At 41.6% G+C, this 20744-nt stretch overlaps 3 protein-coding genes across 4 annotated transcripts; 2 read left to right on the top strand and 1 right to left on the bottom strand.

The window, feature by feature from the left end:
* The first annotated feature begins 1543 nt into the window (after positions 1-1543).
* Positions 1544-2461, top strand: LOC110984209 (kappa-type opioid receptor-like). The gene has a single exon (XM_087139973.1). The coding sequence runs from the start codon at positions 1544-1546 to the stop codon at positions 2459-2461; it is 918 nt and encodes a 305-aa protein (XP_086996099.1).
* Positions 2462-5595: 3134 nt separating this feature from the next.
* LOC110984182 (procathepsin L-like) lies at positions 5596-15787 on the top strand. 2 transcript variants are annotated; one of them, XM_022244084.2, is made up of 8 exons: positions 5596-5798; positions 7742-7853; positions 9255-9404; positions 11313-11465; positions 12163-12387; positions 12772-12946; positions 13547-13652; positions 14121-15787. In XM_022244084.2, exons 2-8 carry the CDS (start codon positions 7752-7754, stop codon positions 14218-14220), a joined length of 1011 nt encoding a protein of 336 aa, XP_022099776.2. In that variant the 5' UTR covers positions 5596-5798; positions 7742-7751; the 3' UTR covers positions 14221-15787. The 2 variants fall into 2 exon arrangements, with proteins under 2 accessions (XP_022099776.2, XP_022099775.2); XM_022244083.2 differs by having other exon boundaries at positions 5598-5798; positions 7738-7853.
* LOC110984178 (cytochrome P450 2J4-like) lies at positions 15492-20610 on the bottom strand. The gene is made up of 3 exons (XM_022244078.2): positions 20122-20610; positions 18345-19304; positions 15492-18004 (listed from the first exon to the last, which is right to left on the bottom strand). The coding sequence occupies exons 1-3, from the start codon at positions 20477-20479 to the stop codon at positions 17823-17825; spliced, it is 1500 nt and encodes a 499-aa protein (XP_022099770.2). The 5' UTR covers positions 20480-20610; the 3' UTR covers positions 15492-17822.
* Between the last annotated feature and the right edge of the window lie 134 nt (positions 20611-20744).

Genomic DNA, 20744 nt, shown 5'->3' with positions numbered 1-20744 from the left:
CTTCTGGTCTATAGTTTTTCCCTGACTACTGACAACGCCGTGAAATCTCTTTCTGAATATTTCAATTGTTGGTCTGTATTCGCCATGTTTTAAAATCAGGGCAGGATTTTTGTGAAATCATAAATTTAGCTGGCCTTCCCCCAAGTTCCTAATCAATAAAAAAAAATCACCCGAATAAGGATGACACCCTGAATTGAGAAATACATTTTACAGTTCCGGTTAGTATTACAAAATGCTATATAGTGCAGAAGCACAAGATATGAGTGTTCAGTTGAGTCGAGTCTCCTGACGACGGGCTCGAATCGAGTCGACTCATTTGCTCGCAGTGACTGAGTCGAGTCATTTACCCGTCATGACATGAGTCCAGTCGCCAAAAATTGCTCCTCGAGTCGAACTTGAGTCGAGTCGAGTGCATGGTGACTGTACCCGGCAAACGTTTAGTCATATCAGTCGATGCGTGATTGACTCATTTACCCCTGCCTTATCTTAAGGGGTAGCAGGGGCCCTGTCCCCCCCCCCCTGCGAGATTTTCGTCGAAAAATAATGAGAGCAGGGCGATCTGGGGGACTATTTCAGTTTCCTTCCTCCAAAAAACGTGCAAAACCCCAAAAATTTTAGCTGGCGCATACCTTCTCAGAAAGGCACAAAAGTTTATTTTATAAAAACAATTAAAACTTGGCCACCCAAAACATTTTTGGCACCCCGCACTAAGTTTGGTTATCATTGTTGTTATTCAAACCAAGGATTCCACAAAATTAAAGTGCCCTAGGCACTGTAGCTTGTAAGCCTCAAGAAACCTGTGAGCAGGCAATGAGAAGCAGTCACTGTTTAAGAGGTGGGAGGAAAACCCATGAGGAATAGAGGGATCCCTATAGAGGGATCCCAAAACGACACTTTTAGCGTCGATCTGCGCACTCCCACGTTTGAAAACGAGGCTGTATGTGTCAGCTTCAATTCTTAATACGATCAGACCATAGAAAGTAAGGAGTTAAGACACAAAATACATAAAGGTATGTTAAATTCAGACATTTCAGACTGCAAATTTTTGTGACTCGATACGTAAAATCAAAAGAAAAAATAACGACAATTGACCGCAACTAACGTACCTGTGTCATGGTCGTGTATCTTGTGCAGTGGGCGTGGTTTAAACTTTAGTGGCGTCACAATTACGAACCGCACGCGACGAAGGGAGTAATTGCAGAATACCCCGCCACTCTAAAAAAGAAAAAAAAAAAAGACGCCTGGAATGACTGGTTACGTGGGTACAAGGTGGAAATCCCTTGAGAAGAGTGCGACACTTTGACCTGTACCTGATTATGAGGTTGATCGTGCGGGGTGGTGGGGTATTCTGCGATTGAGCTATATTGGTATCAAGTCTTATAATGAAAAACAATATTTACACACATACTTGTACGTGTGAGTATTCACTTCGGCACTCTATTGCATCCGATCTGGTAACTTACTAATAGGATTGTCTTTAATTTCTTTATAGGGTAACTTCTCTGGCATTTCCACTGACGACATACTTCCGGTCATCCGAGCGATGGATATCATAATTACCATCGCTGGCTTCTTGGGGAATGGTATTGTATGCGTCGTGTTCCTCTCTAATCCGAGGACAGGGAACAGTGCCACCAATAAACTCATTCTGCACCAGTCTACCATCGATTTGATCGGCGTCATGGTGTTCTTTGCCGCTAGGGTGATCTTCCATCCAGCTTATGTTGAAGTCCCTTCAGATCCCGTCGCCAGGGTGGTGTACTGTAAGGTCTGGTACACGGAGTATTTCTTGTGGAGTATGTACTACACGTCCACCTTCAATCTAGTTCTGATCGCCGTCCAGCGTTATGCTGTGTCATGCCACGCCGTGTGGTATGGGAAGTTCCAACTCAGGAGTATCAACAGAGCCGCTTTTCTGCTGCCGTGGACCCTGGGTTTCGGGTCGCAGACGTACGCAATCGTTCTGGCCGGGCATCATCACCAAGGTTGGTGCTATTTGAAGTTCCCCAAAAGCGGCAGGGTCTGGGGCGGCGTCGCTCTGTATTTGTTCATATTCCTCCTGCCATTGACCGTAATGTGCTGGTGCTATAGCCGCGTCATTCTGATTCTTAGGGAGAAGGAGAGGGCATATCGACGAACGGCCAAGCAGGACAACATCTTGAGGCGGAGCAAGAACGTCGCCAGCACTCTAATCATCATCACCATCGCCTACGTGGTTTGCTGCATGCCATCAGAAACGGATTACCTTCTCTTCAATGTGGGGCTAAATGCCAATTACGGAAACATTTTGTACTACGTCTTTTCTATCTTGAATTCCCTAAGCATGGTGGTCAATCCCTGCATATACACCTGCCGCTACAAGCTGTTTCAAAGGCGGCTTAGAAAGATAGTTTGCCCCTCAGGAAGAGGAATGCGAAGGAACAGAATAAGGACTGTGGAACAGCGGGTGGGATTCCGTTAAAGTTCCCGCTCTACGGAATGTTCCGTTTACTGCCTGTGCTTGGCTTACAAAAGTCTTTAACCTGATGTTTGTCCTTCAGTTCACGTACACTATTAAGTTCAATATAGTTCATCACTGTAATCGAGTCTACACGTGTAATCTAAATGAGAATATGTGCACGACTGCATGTTTGGCAAAAACTATGAAATTAGAATAACTAGCTTTGTAATTGTGACAGAAAAAGGATTAATCAAGGAGGAAAAAGTTTGGTAAAATATAATTGGACAACTTTTTTTCGCCAGAAATGTCCATTTTTTGAAATTGGAAAAGTGTAGATAGGATGCAGCTGTGTATGGCATTTACAGTGAATACTGGCGACTACGTTATATAAGAATTCAACGTTGTGCACTGTAATTAACAAACCATCCTTCTCGTAGTATCTGATTACCAGTCAATGTGGATAATTTTTTTTTCAAAAGAGGCGATTCACAATAGTGCGCCTCCAAGAGTTTGCTACGCATTGGCCATTTGCAAAGCGCGAATTTTGTCGACCCAATGCACGTTTGGCAAGGGTCGACAGATTTCGCTCGTTGTGGTCGGCCAACGCGTGCAAACTCTTGGAGGCGCACTATTGTGAATCGCCCGTATTATTGTCATGGAAGTTGGTCTGATTTTACCTGACCTTTATACGAGTGAAGATGATGTGTTATTATTAATAAAAGCCAGCATGTGGTTTTGTATTTCCCCGCTTACCTCCATATGAACACATTTTGTTATCTCTACATGAACACATTCTATTCTAAATTGATTTCTCTGTCAGGAATGTTTACATTCAACCGGTTTTAATAGATACCATTAATCACATGCAGGAGAAATAGCCGAACAGAACTGTCGTCTTTGTTGATCAGGTAATTTCCTCCATGAAAAAATAACGACATAAACCCCAAAATTATAATTAAATTAAAAATTATAATTTGTTTATAATAATATTTATAATAAAAGCACTGAAGACACTAGTAGTTGTATGTCACAATGTGCAAAATTTGCTTTATTAATGTTTTCTCTGGGCATTGTACACAAACGTTTCACCAATACAGGATTAATGGTCAATCTGAATATTTTGTTAAGTCTATTGAAGAACCTATTAAGAAATTCTATGTTTATTTAAAGATCTTTTGGCAAAAGTGATTGCACAAGTTTCCCCCCAAATTAGATAAAAGTTATGTATTGAACCTAGAATGAAAAATACAAATAAATCGTGGTGTGGTTCAAACTTCGTTTTCAAGTACATGCATGTTCCTGCTTTTGTTGGAACAAAACTAGCACAACATTGCTTGAGTGTTTATATCCTCACTTAATTGGTTTCTGAACGTAAACAAATTTCGTTATTTGTTTTAGTATGGACATCCTTTAACAATGGTGGCGCTGCTTATACAATGGCCCGCTTTTATTTTGCCCAATGTCCTACAACGACTTCTGAGTGCTTTTGTGTGATCACGACGGTTCCTGACAGTTCACTTTGCTATCTTCTTTCTTTCTAGCGTTTGGTTGGCTGGTTTCCTGTCGGATTTTTTTTTTCAGTTTGTTTTGTTTGGCCATGTTACTTTGCGCAGTAGGGATCCAGAACAAAATTCAAAATTTTCCGGAAGTGTTTCTTTTTTTTTTAGCCAGGAAACCAAAAATTTGCAACTTCTTTTATCTAACCAGGGTTAATGAACTTTTGGAAAATAAATGTGAGGCTAAATTGGCTTGGCTTTTCACACACAGTTGGAAGGAAGGGAATTAAAGTAGTCCCTCACATCGCTCTTTTGCCATGACGTTCACCCCCCCCCAAAAAAAGTTGGGGGATCCCCCTCCCTGAGAACGGGGGTTAAACCCTGCTCAAACAAGGACCCTGGATCACTTGCATAGCTCTATTATCACTTGCCACCGTATGCAGCTTGATATGGGGGTGGCCATAAAATACCTGTGGGTGCAGTGTCCAAATTCAAGGAAAATTCTCCGCCAGGCGGAGGCGCACAAAAAGTACCCTCAGAGATTGTTTCCAAAAGAGGGGTCTGTTTGGGCAAAGAAATGGTGGGATTGTGTCAGTATGGCCCAGAATTATCTCTGTAGATTCAGGGGTACCCACCTGGGGGCAACGCAGACAAAAATGGGATTGAAAATTAGTCAGAAGAGCCAAAGCAAAGTGAGGATGTCATTTGAAAAATGGCCGCTGGGAAGTCTTGGCAACATTCACTTTTTGGGGGGTGGGTTTGTTTTGGGCGGATAATTAAAAAATCATTCGTTAACCTACTAAAAATTGAAAATCAAATGAAATCTGAAGGACCAAACAACACATTGTTTTTGTCTGAGAGGCCTCAGGGACTTCAGTTGCCTACCATGGGGCTCCAAACTTGGTTGATTTTACACTATTTTCAATGGAGCTTGAATTGGTTCAGTGCACCCCTATACGCAGGGTGGAGGTGACCTCGCGTACACCTTAGCCAGGGGAGAATCCTATAGGTGTTTAAAACGCGTACGTCCACTGACCGCCAGTTACAATTTTGCTTTTCGTAAATTATCATATTTAAAAAACATGTGAAGAAAACGTGAAAAAGGGACACGATTTACGATTATAAGGTACAAATTTTCAAGGGATATATAGTAATGCTTCACAATCGTTTAGGAACCAATGGACTAACTTCATCATTTGCAGATGACTTTTGTCGTAATGATGGAGCGGGCTTACAGCAAACGTTTCTATAGCTCAATTATTCCAAGAGAATTTTCAGGGGGGAAACAAGAGCGATGTCAATGCCTTCTCAAAAAGAACCATTCAAAACAATAATGGAAGGTAGATTTTTAATATAATTTCATTTTCCGTTCTTCCAAAAGTGCGCAAACTGAGCTCCCAAATGTAGCCCCCCTCCAAAAAAAATTTGTTTTGGGCACAGGGTTTTTGGTCCGCCCATGTGATACATGAGGGTCACGAGGTGACCGGCTATTGCATCAGCCCTCTGACGTCGGCAAAATGCAGACAATACCAGGAATCTGAAAATCACGTGAATCTTTGACCCGAGTGAATAGTCATAGTCAGATGCGCGAACGTCAGTATCTTAAGTGCGTGCTCGTGTTCGAGGAACTAGGCAAGCGTTGGCGAGGCTGAATACGGTCACGAGATCTTTTGTCAACAATCGATGACATAGTAAAAAAGTTTGGTTGCATAAAGCTAGGCCAGAACTCGACAGCGTGGCTTTGATGGTGACATTAGCGCGACATTCTTCGACCTAACAGCCCGAAGTCCAAGTTCAAGAGAGCCTGCTTGTAATTCATCACAAACATTCATTCATAGTTTTCCTGAGTGAGATAGCCTACGGTGAGTTTCTGCTTTTAGTTTTACATGTTTTAAGTTGTATGGGTTGTCTTCATTCATAACTTAGCCCCCCCTCCTTGTTACGATGTTGTAAATCTCTGGCAGGCCCTGTGTCCTTCCTCCGTCATGTCCATGGTTGTCGTGTGTACATGTAGGCCTACATACTATGTAAATGCCGTAGACAGACAAACATGACACACCTACTGATGACTAACCATTCCAGCAGCCTCAATGTGCTGATGTGTTTTTAAGTCCATGTTAGTATATGATATATCATATACTAACACATGTATATATACATGTACATGTATATATACATGTACATGTATCAATACATGTAGGCCTAAATAAGTGCCATTTTTTTCAGACAGACCCTTTCAGACTAACTACGTCGATGGTTAGCAAATAGCGTTAAGAAAGCGGAGAGGCTAATGATAATTTCTGTGTGCAAAAAAAATTTCAGCTACGATTATAAGAGTTTGCACCGAACTTTTCACTATGACAACACGCAAATTGCGTATACAGATGTGTGGCTAAGGATGGAGCGGTAGCGAGAGTCTGTGCCACACTAGTAGGGCTAGTCGATGGTTAAGTCAAGATTTCAACTGGGCATGTTGCGTAAGGATCGTCAAAATCCAAATTTTGGCCTGCCGACGGATCATGGCGTGGTGTGTGATGGCAAAATGGACTCCAGTGATAGGCCTAGCACACATCAGTGATTGTTTTTAGGAGTGTCAAGTCTTTATTTTCCTTTTATTTTTTGTAATTGTATGTTTAATGAGCAGTGTATATATTATTACACAGCCATTGAAGCATGATTTCTCATACACACAAAACAGCCCTCAGTATATCAACAGTTGTCGATACAATTGCAAAGCTGATCTCAAAGAGCTCCCTCAAATTTAGACAAAAATGAGTTGGGATCAAATGCAAGTCAAAATTTTTTGCCAAAATTCACATTCTATGCAGTCTTAAAGGTGGCCGCAATAAATTTCTTCTCGCAAATAAAAACATGTCTTAAATTGTGGTGAATAACAACCCTCCATAGTCTGACAGGTAAGTAGTGAGTGTGCTCAAAAATTCAGCAGATGTCAGTAGATGTCCGTAAGTAAAAAGTCTGGTGTGTTTCCCACATCCCGCCTTGGGGTCCATATCGATAGAGGAATATACAAAGGGATCTGTTTACGAGTCTTATGGGTACCATTAATTTGTTTCACTTAAAATGGCTCACACCACCCCATCAAAATACTGAGATTTCACCCCCAGAACAGTCCTGAAACTCTCTAATGCACAGTGGGATTTGGAAGGAATTCAAGATCCCAACGATGGTGGTTAGGTTCACTTACATGTACGTGTGCCTTTGGGAGGAAAAGGGAAATTTCTCATTCAAATGGGGCATCCTCCTGTTAAGCTCAATGTCACCGTTTTGTAGCCCCACAAATGTGGCCGAGAATCTCACCTCACTATATCCTCAGCAATGCATCATCTAATGCCAGGCAAACATTTGCACACCTCTGCCCACATCTGCGCACTTTTGCACCCCTATGAACCTTGAACGTATTTCCCTTTTCCTTCCATTTGTCCTCAAATAGGTACTGGTTTTACATATTACTGAGGTCTTTCGCCTTTCACACATCTTGTTGATCAGTGCAAGTTGTTCTCTCGAGACATTCTCGCATGATAAGCCATTTACCACTTGCACCAGTGCATCCACATTTAATTCTTCTTTGATAGTATTCGCTCTGAGTAGGAATACAAGGGACCTGTTTCCCTTTTGCCGATGAGGTTACTTTTCAACTCCGAGTGCATTTTCAGTACAGTGTGAGGCAGTGGCTTGTGGAGATTGTCAAAGGCACTAGCCAATCCAATCAGTTGAAATGTTTTTACCATGTGAGTTTTATAAATGGACTTATTCTGTTTCCCCTCAAAAACTTCTTTTCAGATAGTTATCTCGTGATGTTGCGAGTTGCAGTGCTTTGTGTCTTGGCAGTGGCAGCCCTTGGCATGCCCTACACCTTCAACACAGAGTTGGATGGAGACTGGGAACTCTTCAAAAAGGTAAGATGAACCTTTGGATTGTAAACGGGTAATTCTGGAAATTAGGGGTCCATTTTTTTGTGTCCCTGTCACATCTGACATATGATTTTGTAAGTTCAGAACACGTTTTCTAATTTCCAAGAGTGATGAATTAATGCAAATTACCTGCCAAACAAAGAGTAATAGTTTGTAATCAATCCCAGTGATATTTCCATGTCAAATAACAAAGGTCAGATGTAACAGGGACACAAAAATGTCACACTTTTGGACCCCTAATTTCTGGAATTACCCATACATTTTAACTGTATAATGCATGTACATGTATGTGAATATATACGGGCATAGGCATCATGGTTGTCCAATTTGGCAGGATTTGGGGATTTGGATTCAGTGCATCGATTTCCTGTGAGGATTTGTAATCATGATTATGTGCACTTCTGAGTTTAACATGGTAAAGTACATGTATCAGTGGACATGTACCTTTTATCTCTACAAGTACGCATGTATTTTATTGAGATTAGAAATGTTGGTCATTATGCAATGAAACCAAAACTAGTAACAACATGTTCCAGAGTCACTACTCGATTAGTAACAAAGGAACTGAATCACATAAAACCCATTGTAACAAAACATCGTTTGGCACACATTTAACCAAGGCAAAACACCAGCATTTCGTATCCGCATAATATTGCATGTAAAATAAATACACGCACATGTGGTTGGTGGCATTTATTCACTTGGAAAGAAATTCCTGTGAACTGTAGATTTGTCCAAACTTTGCATCCTGTTTAAAGCCTGGCACTATCGCCTTTTAATAGGACCTGTATCTCTGGGGAACTCCCTCCTCTGTGGATACATGGAGGTGCTTTACTGCACACATTTCATTTGGGCAAAGATAATATTTAAGAGGGTTTGTGATTTTAATCAAATTAATTGATTTAAAACTTGTCAATTTCAATCCAAATTTGTTGAATTTTGTAACAAACAAAATAATAAAGAAAACTGGCACACATACAACTAAATCTGCTTGCTTTAAAAGTGGTAATTAAGATGAAGACAACTTGTCTCCAATTTTTATAAAAACTCTGATCTTAGTTTAAAAAAAATGGACTTTCTTTTCCAATTCAAAAATAAATGGGTAACCATGAAAGGTATATAAATGTTAGCATGCACACGCCCTGTGTATCAATCCTGTGTGAGATCACACTTGGTAAGAATTCTTGCTTTTCTTCCTCTCTGGATGTGCCTCTTGGCCTGGATGTCACAAATTTGAGACTGAAACAATAGTAATAACAAACCCTCTGGACGTCCTGCTGGTGTCTTCAACTGTGGGAATAATTCAGTAATTTGAACGTTTGCCCCCCGGGTGTTTTGAACCTTACGTATTGTGGTATCCAACTTTATTTTTTTTTCCCCCCACAGGTACACAGCAAGCAATACAGAGCATTTAACGAGGAGGCACACCGACGAAGCATCTGGGAAGACAATGTAAAAATAATTGCAAAGCACAATCTAGAGTATGACCTCGGAAACCACACCTACAGGCTAGGCATGAACTCCTATGGAGATATGGTAAGTGCTCTTCTCAGTGTATCAGTCCCTCTTCATCTCCCCCTGTTCCTTGGGCTGTGTCCATCATCTGCAGTTACATCAGGGAAATGCATGTAATAAGCGTCCACATTTGATTGAAGTATCCAAATGTAGTATGTGCGGTCAGCCAGAAGGTTGGAGTTGCTTAATTACGGTCCTTACAAAAATTGTCAGTGATAGAATCTTAAGAGCATGTCAGGACTTTTTTTGCCTCTACTTGTGCTGTTCATTCCTTGTAAATGAAATGTGCACAATTATGGAATTTTTTCCATCATGACCTTCGCCCTCCTATAGTTCAATATACTTTGAAATTTCTATGGTTATTGTCACACCCTCTGCTTTCACTTGTCGTTTGACACAACTTTCAGTAGTTATTTTTACGGAGCCATCCAAACATAAAATCAGTTTCCTTTGCCAAACAGGAAACGTGTTCCAGGGGCTGGCAGTCTCGTGACATGGAAACAGATAGTTTATGTAACCATGGGGTCATTAACATCATGTTAGCTTGATTGAAGGATAGGGAAACAAAGGCTTCAGGGGAAGTCTGGTGACAGGATGTGGATCGTGGCTTTGTGGGGCTATTGTGCTCTCGGTTTGGTCAGGTGCATTCTGTTTTCAAGGATATAAGATGTGTGCATGCATGCCACAAAACCAGAGAATTATTTTGTCACAAGCCATCCCTTAAAACTTGCTAACTCACAGTTTCGCTTCCCCAAAAGTTTATGAAAAGTTTCATATGTGTTTAGCCACATATTTGTTTCGAAAAGGGAAATAGCATTCACCCTGCCATTTCTGTATTTACAATGACATAGCAAACTAATACATATGCATATGTTACTGAGTAACTGTTGAAAAATGTCATGAATTTTGGGGCATGGTTCACTGGAAATGACACACTTGTGTGTGGTCTTTTTAGATGTGGTTGTACATGTTGACAAGGGATTAGAGTGTGGGACCGTACTGCGTGTTCAGTCATGCATTCATTGAACAGATGAAGGATTTTTTTTTCATACAATGTAACGCAACTAGACGGAGGTCAGGGATTTTTTTTGTTCAGTGCCACAGCTACATCCTGGTTCCTGTGCACGAATTAATTCATTCAAGAGATACGGATACATTTAAGTCAGGAGGAACTTGACAAGAGACAGATGAAGAAATGCGCGGCAGAGTTACATGTACATGTAATATGCCGGTTTAAGGAATTTGTAACTCATGAACTGCTTGGTACCTCAAATGGTTTGGGTACCAAGTAATGTGTTGTGAAACTTTAAGATTGAACACAAGCATGCATTACATGTAACACCTCTTTGCTGAGTCGAAGCAAACTTGTTGAATGGAAATCTGTGATACCACGTGCATGTGCACATCAGTTTAGTTAAACTTTACACTGGATGATAAAGATGGTCTCATACTGTTGGGAGAAGGGTACGCTTTTGGCCCGTTCAACATTTAAACTCAGTGGAGAACATCGGAGATGGTGCAGCTGGGCTGACGTTTATGATTGGCACATTTGCACCCTGAACTTTGTTTTAAACAGTCCTGTGAAACTTTGAAAGGCCTATGTCATTTCCTCTCTCTGTGTTGTTTGCATTTCAACTTGATCTCTTGCTATCCCTCAATATCCACAGGATAATTTTAGTGGAGGAAGAGAGATGTCACTGATTCCAGTGACAGTTACTCGTAGGTAGGGGCTGATATCCTGTGAAAACATAGTTTCAAAGAATGTGCAACAGTTTCCTTGAAGCATGATATGGTAGGATTTCAGGGAGATATTTGTAAACATACCGATGGAGTTGGAGATAATGGTAAAGATCATAAAAGTGTGTTAGTTTCTCACTTGATGGCATTTTGGGTTCCTCCCTGCCCACCCCCAACCATTCCAATTGTCAGACAAGCCAAGAGTTCAAAGATGTCATGAATGGGTACAAGACAAGAGCTAATCCTCCCAAAGCAACCGTTACCTTCAGGGAACCACAGAACGTCAAGTACCCCGATACTGTGGACTGGCGTGAGAAGGGATACGTCACCCCGGTCAAGAATCAGGTAAGTGAGCTCATGGCTGCAGCTGGCAGGAACACAACCTGTAGCGGCTGTCTGGTGGAAACCGTGCTCTCGACATGTTATTTCCAGCCACGGCCACCATTGGGGGACAGAGCAAGAGCTGTCCCTCCCTTCAAACCTACCATGTGCAATGACTGATCACAGTCCTGGCACCTAAACAGATTACACTCACGTGTAGATTGATTGGATTTAGCAAAGTTTGCCACACATTTCTTTTTCCTTGTCTAACGGTAATTTGTCAGCATAGGCCTTAAAGTAATTGGTTTCCTAAACGTTCAAGGACCAAATCTGAACTTTTTTACCTTGTAGTTTCATGAAAACATAGCTTTTTCCAGTCTCCACCTATCAGTCATGCAAATTTGACTGCACTGACTGATTAATGTAAGCAGCAATAATGTATTGACAGTTCCTTGAGCTGTGACTGACTTTCATTTGACAAAGTCTTAAGAAGATAGCTCTGTCCCTTGGTTTATCACAAAGTGGTGAATTTGAAAGAATTTCTAGAGATATTTGCCCAAAAATCGAAAGATGTCTTGAGAACATGTTAACGACATTGGAGATTACAGTGTGACCTGTATAAATCTAATCCAACAGTCCCAATCCTCCAATATTGAAGGATGGAGGATGGTTTAGGTTAAGACAAACTCATCAAACTTTCCTATCTTCCTCTCCCTGCTAGGGGCAATGTGGTTCCTGCTGGGCGTTCAGTGCCACAGGCTCCTTGGAAGGGCAGAACTTTGCCAAGACGGGTATCCTGCCCAGCTTGAGCGAGCAGAACCTGGTGGACTGTTCCTATGTGGAGGGGGATGATGGGTGCAATGGTGGCCTTATGGACGATGCTTTTACGTATGTCAAGGAAAACAACGGTATCGACAAGGAGACATGCTACAAATATAAAGCCAGGGTAATGCTGTTAATGACTTTCAAATCTCTAACATCAAAATTTGGGTACTGCATGCCACCAATATCAGGTAGAAGTTAAAGGAATCACAAAAGAGGATTTTCTTGACTTGAATACATGTGGGGCAGCTTTCTTTATAATTTTTTTATGATTTTCCACTTCCTCTGTAGCAGCAGAAATCATGATAATGCTGTTTCTGACTTCCAGGTGTGTCATGTATGTACAAGGTTAGGCTTTGTGCTGCCAATGGCATTGTGGTGCCAATGGTTTTCAGACCCCAAATTGCCCGACACAAGAGTCTTACTTGGTATTGTGAAGCAAATCACACAGTTAAACAGTTGAAAAGCTTGTTTCAAGAATGTATGATTTCCACTGGGTTCTTTCTAGGATGAGACCAAGTGCAAGTACAATCAGACCACGGGATGCGTGAAGGGATTCTGCACAGGCTTCGTGGACATTGAGGCGGGGAGCGAGACAGACCTGTTGGCAGCATGCGCCACCAAAGGCCCCATCTCTGTTGCCATTGACGCCAGTCACTCTTCGTTCCAGCTATACAGAGAAGGTGAGTGTCTAGACCAGTGGCCAATTTAAAATAGAAAAGAAGATCACTGGTCCTCCCCTTACAGGGGATGTACTGGGCAAACGTGTTTGAGCAGGCAACCAAGGCATTATTGATTGAGGTGGCGTGGTAATTCTGGCTTTTAGTAAGCAGTATTGCAAATTAGAAGTGTCTCCATGAGCATGTGCTTATTTGTGATGACTGGACTCTGTCATGTTGATTCACCTGTTTGGCTGTAGCCTTTGTTCAGTTGTAAGGCCCATTCCCTCGCTGTGACAGTAGATTTTCATTTTCATGGGAACCATGTTTACACAATGGTTTGTGACAATCTGACAGGCGTTTCTGTGGTGCGAGTAGTACTTTCCAGTCTGACAACATGAAACTTAACTGGTACTCTCTTTGGCTTTTAGTATTTTAGCTGATGCCCTATTGGTAGCCAAAAACCTTCTCAATAATGTTATGTGTTCCTCATCAAAAATCTGCATCAGTTATATAGTTTCTAACAAATACGTGAATCTGTGATGTTGTGAAGTATTAAGAAATTCTTACCCTCAAAAGGGTGGGATTGCAAAATTATTTGCCCGTGTCCTTTTTGCACGACAGGTGTGTACAACGAGCCACAATGCAGCTCCAGAGAGCTTGATCACGGTGTATTGGTGGTTGGATATGGTGTCAACTCTGGAGAAGACTATTGGCTTGTGAAGAACAGGTTGGTTCCCCCCCCCCATTATGCTGCATTTTAATACTGCGGCTGATAACGTGCCATCAAATGCTCATTAATTCCTGCACGATTACACCTAAAACAATGGATCTCAAGAATGTTATTAATCGCTACTGTGTCCTCAGTCCAACATCTTGTTTCCCACAGAGAAGTCCTCATACCATGATAAGCCAAAGGAATAGAAATGTCCATCTGTTTCGTGTCTTTCTCCTTAAATTTCTCCTTAAATTTTGTACAGGATAATTTATCTCACCTCTGAGGAGTTAGATGTACATGTAACTAAAAGCAGTTTTTAAAATTTCCACTGTGGCTACTTATAGTTTGGGAGAGCTTTTCATAATTTAGCATTCTTTTCATCATTCGACAGATCACGCGCTGTAGCATTTATAGTGTAATCAGTAAATGTAATTTTGTAGTCCGTAAACCTTGAATTCTTAATGTTGTTTTTTGTTCCAGTTGGGGCACTGACTGGGGAGTGGATGGTTACATCATGATGTCCCGCAACAAGAACAATCAGTGTGGCATTGCTACTTCTGCTAGCTACCCACTGGTATAAGAAGGGCATTTGGCAGTGATGATGCGCATTGCTTGCAATGTTGTTGCACTTTTGGTTTCTTTAATTATGATTTGAATGAAATGTCATGTGGATATATGTACCAAACTCGTTTGCACCAAAGTACTGCTGTCTTTGAAAGAATTCCTATGTCATCGAGGTTTGTAAAAGAATCGCTATTATTATTTTAAGAACTTGTAAGGAAGACTGTAAACATCCCTAACGGAGGATCCTTGGGTCAACCGCTGAAATTGGTCGGATTAAGGAAACACTGAACTTCATGCTGCCTTCAATCTGTGTATATATGTCTCTTTTGTAAGAAATGGATGCTAGAGTCCAAATGAAAATCCTTTTTCTGAAGGAGATTGATGTTGGAAAGTTTTGTGATACCATTACTTAGTTAATCAAGAACTTTTTGCAACTTTCCGGGTGTACTGTAAAGAGATATGTGCCGTGAGAGTGAATGTTCAGATGTCCATGATGTTCAGTGCTTTGAGTGCCTCCTGTACACTTTCGTTGTTAATTCTTCCAACCTTCCCTGCCTAACTTTCCGCCCAGATTTTCTGCTAGGAAATATTTGTCACTTAAAGCTTTAATCTTGCGCTCCTCAGGTTTTTTGCGTGGTGTTTTTTTTCCTAATAGATATTGTGTGTGTAGGTAACATTTTGCCATGTAATTTTTTTTGCTCACTCTTGAATTGCATTGGTAAGATCCGTAGTTTTGTAGCAAGTTAGAGTCCAGGGTTCACTTCACGTTTCCTCTTTGAACTTCTGAAAGTTTGGGTGTAATCAGGGTTGTATTCTTTATTGTGCTTTTGAGTAGAAACGAGATATTGTTTTGGACACATTTAGTGTGTACAACAACTGTCATTGTATAAGACCATTTCTAAATTTTTCGGTGTGCTGATTTTGTCTTCAATACATTTTCAGAGTAAGATATATAATGGGGCTGACTACCTCCTTACTACAATTTTATTTTGGTGTTGAAAGTGTTTTCGTTTAATCAGAATAGTTTCAGTGGTAATAAGTCCTGGTTGCTCTGGGAAGTGATCATGACAAGTTTGTAGTAAATGGAAGTCACATCAGAGCAATGAATGCAGGCATTTATGCGATGAGAAATTGCAGATACAAATTTATTCCTTCCTTTGCCCAATAGAGAAAGCCTACTAGCTACACTCCATTGCAAAACTTTATGATTAGTAAATTTTGCAATATAAACTACTTGTACATGTATGCTTTCACTGCACTAACTTTCAATCACAGTGTACATACGTGTTTTGCTTTTTTTTTTTTTTACAATGAAGGCGGTTTGTGCGATTATAGCAGTCCCATCTCAGATGTTTCCCTGTATTCTGTGACCTTTGTTTTTGTACAGACCCGTCTCAACTGTAGCGAGTACTCTTTCCCGTGTACATATACAGTTACTTATACTATGGTGGCCTTGATAGGTTGTCAAACCCTGTTAGACTAAACAAGGGCAAGATCTCTTTCATTTAGAAAGTTTTAAAGCATATACATGTGTCTTGATGTAAAACTGATTGGGAATAAAGTTGATTTTAGTGGTACACGTACATAGTCTTAAAGAAATTTCTATATCTAGTTTTCAGTCTCAAGTAAGAATTGAACTACATTCGCAACCGTAATGCTGCGGTAATTTTTTTCTTAGAATCACTTTTTTGCAAATGTTAATAAATCTGTTAGAAGTTAGATGAACTGTTAACTGGTTTTTTTCAAACATACAAAATTGACTAAGCTTTTCTAGACAAGTGAGGGCCCTGTTAGTGATGTAAATCCGGGAAGACACACATCGACGAAAACCAAAACTATGGGCAAATTCATCCCAAGGCGTGAGGAATTTAAGCACAGTTGATGAAGTCCAGCCATAAAAATTCTATGAAGCCATTTTTCGATTGTAAAAAATCCTCCAGTTACTTAATATGGCCCATAGGGATTCAAAACAATGCGGTCGCAACGTTTAAAAGAAGAGATAGCAGAACCGAAGAGCAAAAAAGTTGAACGTATTTTTGGAGCACATGCAAGTAAATACATCCACAGACAATGTAAGTGCGTTGCGCGTAATGCGCACTGAACGCGCTGCCATCCACTGCTTTGCGCACTGTTTGCTCATCCAGTTCGTAAGTGACTTCGATTGCGGGCTCCCATTGGACGAACACTTAAGTTGTGCATTAACTTCCGGTTTCATGTGACTCCATGAGATCAATGTGTAACAATGTGCAGTGATGGGCGTCACTGAAGTGACGTCACACGTACGAACCGAATACTTTTCCAAATCGCGCAAGATCGACGGTCTATGCACGTTGTGACGAAAACCCACTGGTGGTCTATGCGCTTATGTCTGTGGGAAAACCACATGTCTGTTTTAAACCTAACTTGCTCTTGGAAAATATTTCTGAGAAAAGGTTGCTCACTGCCGAATTGTCATGTACTTATACATGTACTTGGATAGCAAAGAGTGAATAAATCTAGCAATTTTTTGTGTACAAATTTATGCTACACTGTGTTCAGTACCTTGGATTACGTTACAGTTTTGGTCAGGAATATGCAAATCCCTATCAGCGTAAAAAGCAAAAAAAAAGAAAGAAAAAGACAAAAATAGCAACCACAAAATGGAAAAGGGCAAATGAAACACAAAATTTCAAGAATTTTAGTAAAAACTTTCTGTTACATGGTCCCTATAAATCACTAGAGCGCTAACTCATCAATTCCTACGCGGATGAAGCTTTGATGCCTCCTGGGCGCAGTCGTTTTGAATTTATGCACGCATAACTATGTAGAATATGATAATTGATCTCTTTTTATACTGGAGATCAACGAAGATGATAGATAACATGGGAAAAATTCCAAATTATAATAGTCTAAATGCAACGTGCAAGTACATCATTTGCTGGTTTCTGCATCTAGGTTTTTTTTATCTGCAGCGTACGTGCGTCTGTTTCTATCGACCAACTTGATTGTGCGCTTAGTTTTTGTTTTAGCATATCGGCCTCGTGGACACATCTCTTTAGAATACAGACTATACGCAAATATGCACAAAACTGTACAAAAGCTGAACAAAATTTCAAGTTTGTTTTCACGTGATGTGACTGACGAGCAAACGCGGGCACTTTCGAATCAATGTATTTCTACTGGCAATTTCGTGAACGTCAGAATGCGGAAAGAATTCGAAATCGTACGCCTTTCCGCGCATTAATTGTGGAAATAAGGGTGATTCACGATAGTGTGCCTCCAAGAGTTTGCAACGCGTTAGCCAATCACGATGCGCAAAATCTGTCGGCCCAATGCGCGTTTGGCAAAGGTTAGGGGCCTCGTGATTAGCCAACGCGTTGCAAACTCTTGGGAGGCACACTAAATCAGGTGGCCGAAGAACCGCTACAGGTTGGTGTAAAAAACATGAATGCCCTAAGCAAGCTTCACTTTGCATAATGGGCTAGCCCTCTAGTAATTATAAGGCTCAGTTCTTCCAGGAACTCATACCAGCCTATTTTAACAAGAATAAAAGTGTTCATACTTTCTGATGGACTATAACTAATTAGTTGTTTAATCTGTATGAAAGTGAAATTAAACTTATCGATCAAAATCACTACGCTATTCCCTAAGTATCGCGCAGGTTTCGAAGGGAGTGGGCGTGAGGGTAAGACCGTTGACAGCCTTGAGTGAGATGGGAGGGGTATTGTCCGGCTTCACGAAGGTGAACTGATGCAGGAAGAAGGAAAAGAAGATGAATAACTCCATCTTAGCCAGTTGCTCTCCTGGACACGCCCGACGACCTACAAGAGAGAAAGTAATGCGTGGCGTTGAACTTGAGCTGGGGCAAAGGTCCGTTGTAGACTCCGTGAGTATCTCAGGGCACTGGTCACCCAGCAAAGCACTGCATGAGGTTAACGCGCCACACGCTTTTTGCTTGGGTTACTGAGCGAGTAAGGAAGAGTGATTTTCAGCAAATATGTAGGATGTAGGGAGACAAATACCGTCTTCTAGTGGGTGATTGAAGGTAATGACACCCAGTCCTGTCGCCTTCTGGCTTAGTTCAATACCGGTTAGGGTACTTGTGCACGGAATCCGATTGAACTGACGCGGCTACTTTGAAAAAACAAGGTTATACCTTACCTGTCGAAAATGGCAAATGCCCTTCTCGGTGTCTCACTTTTCCATTCTCGTCCAGAAACCTCTCTGGTCGAAACTTTTCCGGTTCTGACCAGAGGTTTGGGTCTCGGCTCACTGCCCAGAAGTTAGGAACAAGAATGGTCTTCCGAGGGATGTCATGTCCGAAGATGGACGTGTCTCGCGAGAACATGTGGGGCAGGCCAAGTGCGCCCACGCAAGCAATGCGCTGCACCTCCTCGATAGTCGCTTCTGTGTACGACAGCTCGGGTTTGTCAGCGAGGCAAGGCAACCGGTTGCGACCGACTACCTCGTCGAGCTCTCGCTGGATTTTGCTCTGTACTTCCGGGTAGGCCATCGCGTACAGTAAGGCCCAGCGGAGAGTGGACGAGACGGTTTCTGTCCCAGCAACGAACAATTCGAAGACGGTGAGCAGCATATTATAGGGTGTGACGTGACTCTTAATGTTGTTTTTCTCGTTATTGTGAATCTCACCGAGGAAGACATCGATGAAGTCTCTTGGATTGTCTGGATCCCAATGCTGACGATGGTCGTCCACATACTCTCCCAGGAATCTCAACCTCTGATGCAGATTCCATTGGAGCTCTTTGAAGGTAGCCGTAAATGTCAGATATCGGACGAAGGGCAAAAGTTGGTACAAGGACCCTCCGCGAAGAATCTCGAAATTTCTGTTCATCATTCTCAAGAGTTGCTGAAACTTAGTGTCAGAGTAGTCGAATGTTTTACCAAGGGTCACGGAGCAGATAACGTTGGCGACGGCGTTATTTATCAAGTCAATCGGATTAAATGGGTCTCCCTTGCGGCTCTTCATCTCTTTGATCAGGCAGTTTGCCTCACCAGCTATGGCTTCTTCGAAGCTTGCTTTTCCAACACCAAGACCTCTCAGTACTTTCAGGGAAAATTTCCGCTGTTCAGACCAGCTGGGACCCGACGCAGCTACTACCCCTAAAAACAAAATGCATCTTGGTATACATCATGTTAATCCTAGAAGTTGTGACAGATGATTTTTTAGACATTGTCTTTAGCAACTATGAGTGGAGAAGCAGCCAAGTCAGCAGATGTGTAGGCAACGGCAAGGGGGCACCTTCCCCCGTGGGAACTCTTGCGACAAGTCACAGCACCAAAGTTTATGATGAAAATACACATGAAAGCATATTACAGGGTGTTTATTACTGGTAAGTTTAGGGTGATTGGTTTCTAAACAATTTTTTGCGTTATACTTGCTTTCCCTCATAGCCAAAAGTCTAGTTGTTTGTGTTCCATCTTTGTCTATTTCTACATGTGTTTGTCCTGCTGGCGATCTATTATCTTTGTTATCTATATATATTAAATTATAAAAATCATTAGATTTCTCATTTCATTACTGTTGGAAAGAAATGACTGAGATATGTTTAACATTTGAATCATGCCAATAGCAGGGCTTAAAGTAGGTACTATAATAACTAGGTCCACATTTCCCCAGTAATATACATCATGCATTTTTGCATTCTAATGAAGATTCAGCAACTCGGCTACATGGAGCAGACAAACGTGCAGAAGACAATGAAACACATTGTCTTCTGCACGTTTGTGTGCTTCGTTTGGCCGAGTCACGTTCTTATTTGGTATAGCTCCATGGTAAGGTGGAATATTGTGTCCCAAAACGCACACCATTACAATACATGCTTTTTACTAGTTGCACGCAGTACGCCCTATTCAGGTATCTGCAGTGTTGTGCGCCATTCACGAAAATGTATTCGATTAAAAGCAATCCATTTCTCACCCAAAGCTTTTCCGTCCGGCGTGGCCTTGCTGTAAAAGGTTGTCGGCGGTCTGTCACTGCAGTTCGGATGAGCAAAGGCTTTCTTGACGGCTTCGTAGCTACTCACGACCACCACCAGCTGTCCACATAGATTCAAGCTGAGCACATCCCCGTAGGTCTTGGCGAGCAAGGCCAGGGATTTGTACTCATTTCCCTGCAGGGCTAACTTAGGGAAGTAACCCAGGAAAGGTAAGCCAGTTGGGCCGGGAGGGAGATTCCTTGGTCTTCTGATAAACCACAGGGCAACATAGAAAACCCCTACATACATCAATATCGACTTGACTGTCAGACAGTCTGTTATCACTTCCAACGGAGTCATGACAGTTTGGGGGCTCTGAAAATTTTCCAAATGCTAACTCCAAATTGGTGCAATGCCGGATGTATACGTATTTTACCCTTCTGTTGTGAAAGCAAAAGACCGTATGATAGTTGATACTGCCGGTCTGTTCTTTTTCCTCTGAAAATGTCGCTCTAGTGACCTGGTTTCCCGAGAGTACTATGCATAATTGGATATTTGCATGTGCATGTGTACGGTTCGATGTCATTGTTACCTTTCATGTCGTGACCCTGCGCGCTTGTCGTAA

This window comes from Acanthaster planci, linkage group LG08 (genome assembly GCF_054643075.1).
Source record: "Acanthaster planci isolate LZ-2023a linkage group LG08, COTS_SCS, whole genome shotgun sequence".
NCBI lineage: Eukaryota > Metazoa > Echinodermata > Asteroidea > Valvatida > Acanthasteridae > Acanthaster > Acanthaster planci.
This window is presented reverse-complemented; position numbering and strand designations above follow the sequence as displayed.